The sequence below is a fragment of the Ptychodera flava genome, chromosome 16, assembly GCF_041260155.1.
Source record: "Ptychodera flava strain L36383 chromosome 16, AS_Pfla_20210202, whole genome shotgun sequence".
NCBI lineage: Eukaryota > Metazoa > Hemichordata > Enteropneusta > Ptychoderidae > Ptychodera > Ptychodera flava.
In genome coordinates, this window is record NC_091943.1 from 28,347,248 (window position 1) to 28,358,387 (window position 11,140).

General features: G+C 37.9%; 1 protein-coding gene across 2 annotated transcripts; it reads right to left on the reverse strand.

The window, feature by feature from the left end:
* Positions 1–4,796: 4,796 nt before the first annotated feature.
* LOC139114472 (low-density lipoprotein receptor-related protein 2-like) lies at positions 4,797–10,644 on the reverse strand. 2 transcript variants are annotated; one of them, XM_070676230.1, is made up of 8 exons: positions 10,513–10,644; positions 10,064–10,199; positions 9,736–9,877; positions 9,163–9,258; positions 8,698–8,874; positions 8,105–8,242; positions 7,359–7,443; positions 4,798–6,266 (listed from the first exon to the last, which is right to left on the reverse strand). In XM_070676230.1, the coding sequence occupies exons 1-8, from the start codon at positions 10,524–10,526 to the stop codon at positions 5,597–5,599; spliced, it is 1,458 nt and encodes a 485-aa protein (XP_070532331.1). In that variant the 5' UTR covers positions 10,527–10,644; the 3' UTR covers positions 4,798–5,596. The 2 variants fall into 2 exon arrangements, with proteins under 2 accessions (XP_070532330.1, XP_070532331.1); XM_070676229.1 differs by lacking the exon at positions 10,513–10,644 and having other exon boundaries at positions 4,797–6,266; positions 10,064–10,418.
* Between the last annotated feature and the right edge of the window lie 496 nt (positions 10,645–11,140).

An 11,140-nucleotide genomic window follows, 5' to 3' on the forward strand; every position in this document is an offset into this window, starting at 1 on the left:
ATTTATATTGGCATTGCAAGGATCGTTGCCTCACATGTCTGAAACATTTAAAGTAATATGCGCCCCGGGGACAATATTCGGACTCTCAAATTTCTATAATTCTTTTCTGTTCTACCACTTCTTGGAGCTCATTTTAAAGTTCTAGAAGGAAGAAAACTTTCACTGTGTAAGTTTTTTGAAATCTAGTATTAAATGTTGCCCATACAGTTAACACAAGGATGGCGATTTTGGATATCAAATATCGCAGAATGTTAGGCAGTTTGTTTCGCTGGTTCCAAACTTTGCATGGTGGCCCCCGATTTTTATCGTTGATTTGGTAAGAGAATGATTGAAAGTTTCATTTTGGAAAGTTTAAGCAAAAGTTTAAGTCTTTCACTTTCGAGGCGTATATTACCTTAGTGGGCAATCATGCCTCTATCTTCACCCGTCTTGAGTTTACCTCAACTGAGAGGGCGATGAAACAATTTCACATCAAGTGTAAAAAGAACGCATCTAACTTCAGTCTTTCGTGGTTTATTACAACATGTCAGAATGTGAAATTTTGGTAGCTGCGGAAAAAATATTACCACATCTTTATTTCACATCCCGTAAACTCGCGGGTGGACAATCTTTGTTTGTCTGTCAGGCGGCGTTGGACGTCGGTTGTCTGAAAATGCGGATAAATATTTAAAAATATACGTCACTGCCTGCCCCTAAAATGTTAAGTCAGCTGTCTCACGCCTAATTCAATAAAAATGTTCCAGGTACCGCTTTAACTAAACTCATTAAAATGATTTATTTCATGATAATTATCGTAAGTTGTTGATTGTTCGACCTTGTTTTATACCACTTACAGCCACTTAAGCTGATCAGCGAATAAAAGCCTCGTATGCCACAGCAATAAATTCTGAATTCTCTCACACTTCCCGGTTCTCTGAAGAATTTGGTTGTGGTCTGGCTAAAGATATTTGGCTGGCTGCTTGAGCTCTGTCAGTCAGGCCGTTGAGGGCGCATGCACAATTACTGAGCGCACTCGAGCGGCACGGGTAGGAGCTATATTGAACATGTTCAGTCGCAAACGAGAAGTTAGGAGAGTTTAGTAAACTCTTTTCCTGATATTGAACTTTTTGACCTAAATAAAACGATACCTTTGCAATGCCAATGATATCAAGAACGTAATGGTGTTGACAGAAGCATTGTCATTATACGATCGCCCTCCTTGGATCCATGGCATTCAAATATGTTGTGTTTTACTCTTTAATAGGTTGACGTAAAATATGACAATCGTTAATCATGTCCATCCAAAGGGAATAAGCATATCTTTGGTCTGCTTGTGGTTACACTTCGAGTAATTCCCTGGGATAATGGTAATTACACATAATTGCGCTATTTTGTGAGGAAAATTTTGATAAATGTAAAAATTTTGAATGGTCACCACCGAATGTTATCGTCACACTCCTTCCTGTATTATACACACTGTATTCACTCTATAAGGAATGAAATATTCAGTCCTATACCCAATACCTCCATACTAATTATTATTATTACTAATCATTATTATTAATTACGTACTTCATGCCAGACTGAATTATAAACATAAAATCGTCCATATAAAATAAATAAAATAAAGATATACAAAGAAAATTGCTAGTTTAAAAAAGCAAAAAAAAAAACAAAAACAAAACAAAAAACAAACGCAGACAAGGTGGCAAATTCAGAATGAATTAAATAGGGCAGTAGAGATCGTCGGTTACATATCGGCGTTTCTCTAATTTAAAACGAATTAATATGAGCCAAACAACATAAACTTGAAGTGTGTTCTTCAATCAAGTCAATAAATAACGAGATAAACATTGACGACAACTACATATAAGTGTTCTATGACTTTATAGGCAATAATAATAAACAGACCATAACAATGAGGTTCCTTGGTTCTGTGTGTTCTAATGTGTATGACTGTCAAACACATGAGTCTGGATTTTGGCCTTTATTGCGCACTAATGTACAGATCTATCAGCTTGTCACAGCAAATTACGGCCTTTTGCCCAGTCGTAAGTTCTTCTCTGTTTAGTTTTTATTTATTCCGCCCGACTGAAAAAAAGGTTGGTTAGTGGAGTTTAAAATTAAATTTCTGATTAGAATAAGATTTTGATTCAGATCAAGAGAGTCTGACATTTCCACAATATTTGTGTTCAGATGTCATCATAATAAGAAGAACAAAGTAGTATCTCAAAGTGGAAGTACTAGAATGTACTTATGCCATACACATTATTACACCTTCTATTGTCGATGCCTAAACCGTTACATACAAAACGAGCAAATTACATAGATTCGACGGCAAAAATAGCATCACTTCGCCAATAATGTAAAACGCCTTCAACATATTTTGCCACTGCTCTCCGAGTTGTACACACGACGCGTACTTTGGACAAAAAATATCCATATCAACTATAGACTCCGAAAATGCCTTAGTCGGTCGATAGCCGCCCGGCAATATCACTTTATATCGGCGTTGGACAGGAACTTAAAGAAAACGTCAACGCAAGGTTCACCCATTTGCATTTTATAAATTTTACGGACACAACTGACACCATTGTTTGAACGTTTGTTGATTGTACGCCTCAGAACGAGAAGCTTCCAATTAATACAACACAATGGGAAGTAAACTTTGCAGACACAGAAGTACTTATGCTGAAATAAACTTTTAAATAACAAGCAAATGATACTTGACACCGCGTTTATTGGCATATCAAGGGCGGCTTTCTCTACACATGAAGCATTTAATGCGCTCTCTTTCATCTCCAGTTTATGAGAGAGCGAGGACCTTTATCACAACATGACAGAATGTTACCTATCTGCGGAATAAACTGTCAACTGATCCATTAATCCACACGTGGCGCATGAAGATTATGCGATTAGCCCTAGGCGTTGATATGTCGATTTTCGGACAACCTTTTTTTGAGAATCTAAAGTTGAAACCTAATGTAAACGCATTCCGGCATTTTCGAGAATTTCAGGTCAGAATTTATGAACTGCGTGTCTGACGCCCAAGTCAATAAATACTCGACGTTTCGCGTAAGTTTTGTTCACGATCACATTTTTGGACTTAGCTAAGATTATAAAGCAACTTAATTTCATAAGAAATGTATTGTTAAGTTGTAGGAAAAGATTCAATTTCATATTTTTAGGCAAACGACAGTCGCGGAAACAGGTCATTAAGTGTTAATAAAGCGCTGTTTGTCAGTGTGATTCATTCCGGGTTCTCTCATGGTTCCTGTGTTCTAATTCTCTTCCGCATGCCAATGTTCCCATTAAATCGTGCACCGGGCGAATTTAGCGCTATGCAAAGAGATATTTTGGCTGGCCACTTAGCTCTGTTAGTCACGTCAAGTCAATTGAGGGCACACGCACGTGCGGTAAGAGTAGAGCCATGTCGAGTTACAAAAGAGATGAGATGAAAGAGCTTTATCGGACCTTTTATCTGATATTGAAAACTTTAATGACCGTGAAAGGACAAATTTACAGCAGAATGGAAGTACGGAAACGAGTATGCTACGCTGTTTGCCGAAAGTGTGACAAGCATATCCGGGCAGTGTTCCCCCACTTCGGAATCAACCTGATAATCAGTGGGTGCCTACCTTTTACATCGTGAGTATGCTGTAACTAACATAACACGAAAGATTGCTCGACACTGGCGACCATGTCGCACGGCGTACTCGCTCGCCCTTCGTGGTTTAGTTGATCCACAACTAAACATGATGATCGGCTTAAGTTTGCACTGAGGTTGACGCAGTGCAGCGAGCGTTTTCATTCAAATGGCGATACGGTACTGAAAGAAGAAGAACATGACGATTAATCGGTATTTTCCACCACACTGTATCTTCTAATCTAATTGTGAATGCTCCATAAGTGATACCTTGGGCAAACGGAAATTACCGCAGTCGAGCTTTTTGATAAGAAATGTAGGTAAAAAGAAGTGAATAACATCAACACTACAGGGTAAATGTTTCTTGTGTTTCTCCGTTTAAAATTTGGTATTATTCAGTGGAGAGCGCTCACTTATTGTGGTCGAGGCTTGGCGGCAAAATTCTCCTTGTGCCACTGAGTAAATTTTGATAACTTAGTCGACATATGGTACTCTGTATTATTCTGTATGAATGACCAGAATTCGACTTTGCATTTTAATAATTAATGTACGTCCTGATTTATTGCAGTTTTCAATAAGAATCGCCTTTACTGGTACATATGTACACTTAATGTTGCATCTGTTTACAAGATCTCTATGCTTGCTCCTCTATTAGTTGTACATGTCACATGTACAATGTACTGAGTCTTGCAAGGTTCAAAAATGTTGTTTCTCCGCCATGTTACTGCTAATTTCATTGATTACCGTATCACCGTCATCACCACCACCAACACGACCATCACCACCACCACCACCACCACCACCACCACCATCATCATCATCATCATCATCATCATCATCATCATCATGGTGTATCAAATTCTGTCTAGACTTGCTACTGGGGCTCACTTTCAAGAAACACTTTCTATTCTACATATATACACACACACACACAAACACACACACACACACACACACACACACACACACACATATATAATATATATATATATATATATATATATATATATATATATATGAATGCATACATGCATATTCCACACTCGTTTTGTTCCATATTCGCTAATACCAATCGAGAATACAAAAACAAAATCAAAGACATTTTCCATTTAAATTCTTTTATCTTAGTTTCACAATATCAGTTTTATGCATCTGTTTCCTGAATAAGAACTATGTATCAGTAGAACAGCTACCCAACACCACTATGTAAATTTCCTTTTCAAACCAAGTTCTTCGCTTAAGTTTTGGATTGTATCAGTTGTTTGCCTCAACTCAGTGAAAACCCGCCAGGAATCCTTGATTTCCGCTCCGTTGGCACAATTTTTGGCAAGACGTGACGTGACTTACGGTGGACAGTAAATATTATAGCGTAACCGATTACTATTTGGCCATGAACGTTAAACATAAAATGATAAAATGTACTAAACTATAGTCCCAGTTTTGAAATAAGAAGTATTTTAAATCTATCCCTTTCGTTTTTTGTGTATCTATCTGGAAAAGTCGAGGAAATATTTAGTACCCATATTTCTCTATATCAAATCGTCTTGTTTTTCGGGCAATCACCTTGTAGAAAGACCCGCTAGGTTAACAACAAAATGCAAATTGTATTTCGTTCATTTTATGCCAAGCTATCCTGCTCATATCTTCTTGATAGTATTTCATCCTAATCTTTTCTATGCAAACTATACGTCCAAAAAGCAAAGAAAACCAGTCAGTCTTTAGCTAATGTCGTCTCCATATTCAACAAAAAGTAACAAATCAAAAGACATAGTCATAGATAAATCGTACTTATCATTGTTGTACATTTATCATAGAACCTAATCTCAAATTCAGCAATAGCGCCGCTTAGTAACCAAGTTCTGCGTATTGAAGAACTGAAAAGCGTGACCTACTGGTTTAGCTTATTAAACCTGCCTTGACGGGGTCAGTCTCAGTACTCCTGACAGATATCAATGTCTTGTTGGCCTCTTCTTAATTTGAAGTCTCGTCAGTTGACGTCACAGAAGGTGAATGAATGTCGTCGTGGCCAGGAGGAGACAGATCAGTGTCGGCGTAGGTGTTACTGTCACTTATTGTGGTTGGTGTGGTTTCAAAATCCATCGGCTCTAATTTGTCCCCGCTGATGCTAGATTCGGACATCGCAGCTGCAATTGGTGTAATGTACTCACAGTCTGCTTCATGAGATTTCATCGAAGTGTAATCACCAGTATCCTCTCCGTCCGTGTCCTCTGAACCTTCGTTCTCACTAGTGCCGGGAAACATTTCAGCCGGTGTGTGATAATCGTCATTATTCATCGTAGACGGTAAAGCGTCATACACATGCTCGTCAGCTTGAGCCGCCATATAAAGATGGAAGTCAGTCGAGGCTGCCTCCTTTACATTGGGGTAAGCCAAGTGTGCCACGTTAGCATGGGCGATTGCGGACACCACATTCCATTGCTGTTGTTGTGACGATCTATCAATGCTATGCATTGTCAGCTCAAATGGAGGCTGATTGTAGAGACTCTGGTCCATCGGAGCTATTGGGGCGGATGCACGGGGCGCTGTTGGAGCACCAGAATACGCATTTTCATCTGCTTTATTGCCAGAGACGATACCATCAAAGGTCGTATCCGTTTTTCTACAGCTTCGGAAGATTTTTCTAGAGAGCATGAATAATTGGAGAACATTTAGTACAGAGATTCGACTCAAATTTTCGAATTCTCATCATATTACAATCAGTAGCAGGGATTAATAGAATCTCACACCCCCGAGGACCTGGGATCAGATTTCTCACACGAGTTGGGGATATTTTGTCTCACACGAGCCGCAGGCGAGTGTGAGACAAAATATCCCCAACGAGTGTGAGAAATCTGATCCCAGGTCCTTGGTGTGTGAGATTCTTTTTCTCACATGACCACAAAATGCGTTAAATTCACATTGGACTCGTACAATATTATCAAAAATCGTGACAACTCTGTCGTCTGCCACTGTACTTTGACCTGCTTACTTTGTAGTTCTAGTCCGTGTGTTACTCGTCGTGCCATTGGATAACATTTTGCGCGTGGAAAAAAACAGACTGTTTATCATCCAATCAGAGCTCGTGTAACATTTACTGCAGAGTGTGGGACGGTTTCTGAGTGTGGGATCGATTTTTCCCACACTGTCGATCCCGCACTCCCAGCGGCCAGGAATGTGAGAACAATTTTTCTCACACTGTCGATCCCACACTCCCAGCAGCCAGGAATGTGAGAACAAACTGATCCCGTACTGGTGCTTTCACACTCAAATTGTACCAGGGACGTCAGAAATAGAGTCTTATAGAGTACTATTGTTCGAAGTTATACTGTTTTTCTTCGTTTCATCGATTTGAAAGAGGTAAGTTTGTAAATGTGCGGAATTCATTTTTGTCGTTACCGGCTCCTGCTAACCTGCCAACTTATCACAATTTTAAATAATGGCGCTTTTGTAAAAAACAGCTTTGTCATGAATTATTAAGTGAGAAATTACGTTAAAATCAGTGCCTTATCCAACTGAACTTTAATATATATTTGACAGAATATTAGTCAGGTAAATGAATAAGATTAAACACGAAAACGAGCGTCATGTTACTTTTTCTCGTATACTTGAATGTTCAAGACATGATGTGTCTACTACTGTCCTGTCTCTACATATTACACAATACCCTATCAGTGTGATTTTCAAGTTTTACCGTAAATTGCCTTGTCAATCATATTGCAATATGAATCCTTACCGTCTAAATAAAACCAAGAGTACAATAGCAGTGATGACAAATATGATGACAAACACAGATACTAGGACAGCGGCGATATCTCCGCCTAAAAACAAAACACAATAATAAGATGAAGAGTCTTGTAATGCCAATTTACATTGAGAAAGGGTTCTTACTTGTCGCTGTACAAATCTACACATTTCTGAGAGCACCGTTTCGCTACGAGATCGATCATTTTAGCTAAATAATCTAAGTCAACTAAGTCACGATTTCTAAACGTTTCTAATGTCATACGAAGAATAAGTTTAGTGACATGACCGCCTATGTTTTACTTTACGGAATATTCCTGGAATATGGCTCTGTATCAAAACCGTCAGTGCATGTGAGAACCTTTACTCCAAAAGATGTTTAGGACACTGCATATTATTGGAACCAAATTGATCATAAAGCAGTTTTCAAACCACTTGTTAAAGTCTTTCTTAAGTCTACCGGTCCTCCTGCCTATCTTTTTTTCAATGTTGCCTTTATCTAAGCAACACAAGGCAAATAGAAGTACAAGACTAGTGTAAGTGATAGAACATTATTTAAAATTAATGATCAGCGACCGTGATTTATTGAAGCTGTCACCCAATCAATATTTCATATGAACACTGCACATAAGGTGTATTGTGTGCAGTATATAATACTGTAGTTGATAAAATAAGGAAAAGAGAACATTTTGAATCTCAGCGTGAATTTGTGGTTTGAATTTTTAAAAATAATACTACCTTTTCTTTTTTCGATGCTTGATATCGGGATATCGCACACGTTGCCATGCCATTGTGAAGGACACGTACATATGAATCCATCGTCTGTATCCGTGCAGTTTCCATCATTTTGGCAGGGCTCAGACACACAATTGAGTACTGCAAACAGGAGTAACATGCGTCCTCATAATTAATGCTGAACAATGTAGATTTGTGCATGTAAATCGTCTTCCAATGAACATGGAATCATGAAATTGCGTAAAGTAGTAACACGGCCATCTCTTATACTGTATATCTGTCTCTCTGTCTGCCTGTATGCTCCTATCATTCCTTGTTTACATGCATCGTTTAACTTAGACTATACAGTCAACTGTGCTTGTTTCTTGTCTATTCGTCAACATTCGCTATCCAATAAAGACCACGTATAGGTTTCCGTGTTCAAAGCGATGAGATATTATTTTCAGTCAATGTTTTCTTGTTCGGTTGGATGCAAATTAATTTTAATAATACATTGCAATCTGCAATCGATACCCAAGTAAAGGCAAACGTGTACGTGAAAAACATGGAAATGGTTACCGTATGACGGTTGAATATATCGAAATGAAAATATTTACGCAGTCGACAGAGATCGTTGCTGCTAACGTTCCATTCGCCAACTCCAGTGCATATAACTGGTTGATCCGTGGTTCTAAAGTAACCAATATTACACGTAAAATCACATGATTGACCATTTCTGTTATCGCAACCAGCTGCCAGTTTACCATTAGCGATAGTATGGGGACATCTAAAGACTGTAAAACGACAACATCGAAGACATACAAATTCAGAATATATATATATATATATATATATATATATATATATATATATATATATATATATATATATATATATATATATATATATATATATAAAGTAACGATACGAAACGTACTACTGGCTTACCGATTTCGTTTACAATTTGCCCATTTTTGTGTTTTTAATTCAGTCAGACCAACGTTAAAAATGTTGCAATTGCATGTCTCGTTCTCCTTTTCAAGAAGTAGGAGGGCTCATGAGGTTATCGATAAACGCTTTACCTGGAGTGCAGTATAGCGTTGAACAAACACACTCTGCTCCGTATTTCGTGTTGATACAAATTTCATCACAGCCTCCGTTTGAAACATCACAAGGACCTGTTTTAAATGGATAATATGTATATAGTATAAATTTTTTGTTGCGGTTGCTCGGAATAACGTTACAAGTAATGCTGTAGGAGGAATGCCAGTTTGTGTCGGGCTGCTAATATAAAAAAAGTTGGCCTCATCGAGTAGTTTTGGACAAGCAAACAGAATCTACATTCATTCGGATAGAGCAGCGTCAGGTTTAAGCCCTCTACAGTGATCATTTCATCCCTTTAAATGATTTAATATAAAATATTTAAACAATATATCACACGAAACATTGTACGTTGATGATATAATGATGTCCTTTTGAAGTAATATTACAAAACAATCAGTGAGAACTTTGGATGTTAGAGAAATGGCATCTAAGGAATAGCGGTTGGGAGATATGATGGATGTGTTCATAAGGTCTACTCGCATTATTCCCGTACCAATCTGTACGTTGTAATTTATTACATGTTGCGCAATATAAATAATATGTGCTCAAACCTTGTGCAAGTGGTTGTAAACTCTCATGGAAGAACTTCATCGTATTAATTTCACTAGGAAAAATCAATCTTCTGATGATATCTTTGCCTTTTTTGTCAAACACTCTAAGTAAATTGCCTGCTTCCGTAATGTACAACAAATCCTAAATGAGTAAACAAAAGTAAGTGAGGTGTCTTACTGTTATGGACAGAGGAGAACTTACTCTAGGGCGGGGAAGAACAACTGCAAGGGGCAGTTGCAAATCTTGTAACCTCTCGCAAATCCAAAGCCTTAATTAAAGTTAGAAAGTAAAGAAACTTTGCTAAAACATTCTTTAAAGTCGTCTAACCTGAAAAATTGCCAAGCCCGTGAAGTGGGAAAAAGGACTACTGGCCAGACTAGAGTAATCATAAAATGTTTCTCGACCCTGACCATCAAACTCTATCGATTCAATTAAAAGAGTTCCGCCATCAAGCCAGAAAATCCTACAAAGAAAAAAAAATGTTGTCAGCATAGTAAGTCATTCTAGTGGTCAAAATCGATACCATACTGTTAAGAATCTATATAATGTAGACATCTATGTTGGGGTATCCTTTTAGCATATACAGACGGCGCTTATGGTTGTGGATCTGCGAAAAATCTAATGTGTTTACATGGTTCCCGACCTTACGATAGAAAAACCGATACATTTACCATTCCTATTCAAATTAAAAGACTAAAATGTAAATATTCCAATAGTAATTACAAAGTTAGCCATTCAGTCGTTCATATTGTGAACGTTCTTTAATGATTTCAAACCTGTCATTCTGCATGTCTATCACTAAATGTGTCGGTGACTCTATGCCGGTATTCACAAGAACTCGTCGGTCTCTTCGTCCGGAAAGGTCTGACCTTTCAATCCTAGGATCAGGTCCAATATCGGTCCAGAATAGATACCTGCGGTAAAAGTTTTAACGATGGAAATAATTTACCATTTAAAGATTAATGAGATAGAGATGAATAGAGCTATTCCCATGCATCATTTGTGCAGAATTTTCAACTGTCAAGACAAAGAAATGCTGTAACATTTGTTGTTAATTTAGGGAACCAAGCCAATTAAAGGCGACAGTTTTCGATTATGTAGGCTGCAAGAACGTAGACATGGCAAAACTGTGATAGAATCGGCTTGCGCAGGATATTTTACAGGCGAGTAACAAAAGTATGAAGAAACGATTGTGAAATTTTTGAAAATTTGAAAATTTACTTGATTTCACATGTTTATTGAAGACGTGCATGTGCGTTTTCTTTTGATAGGTTTGATTGAGTGCTTCATAATGTGCATGGTTGCTTTGTGTTTTGGTTGTCCACTTGGTTGTCCATTGTGTTATGTGAAGCTGATTTGAAGCAGAATGTGTTCCTATATCATCACTTCATTTCTCGGTGCACA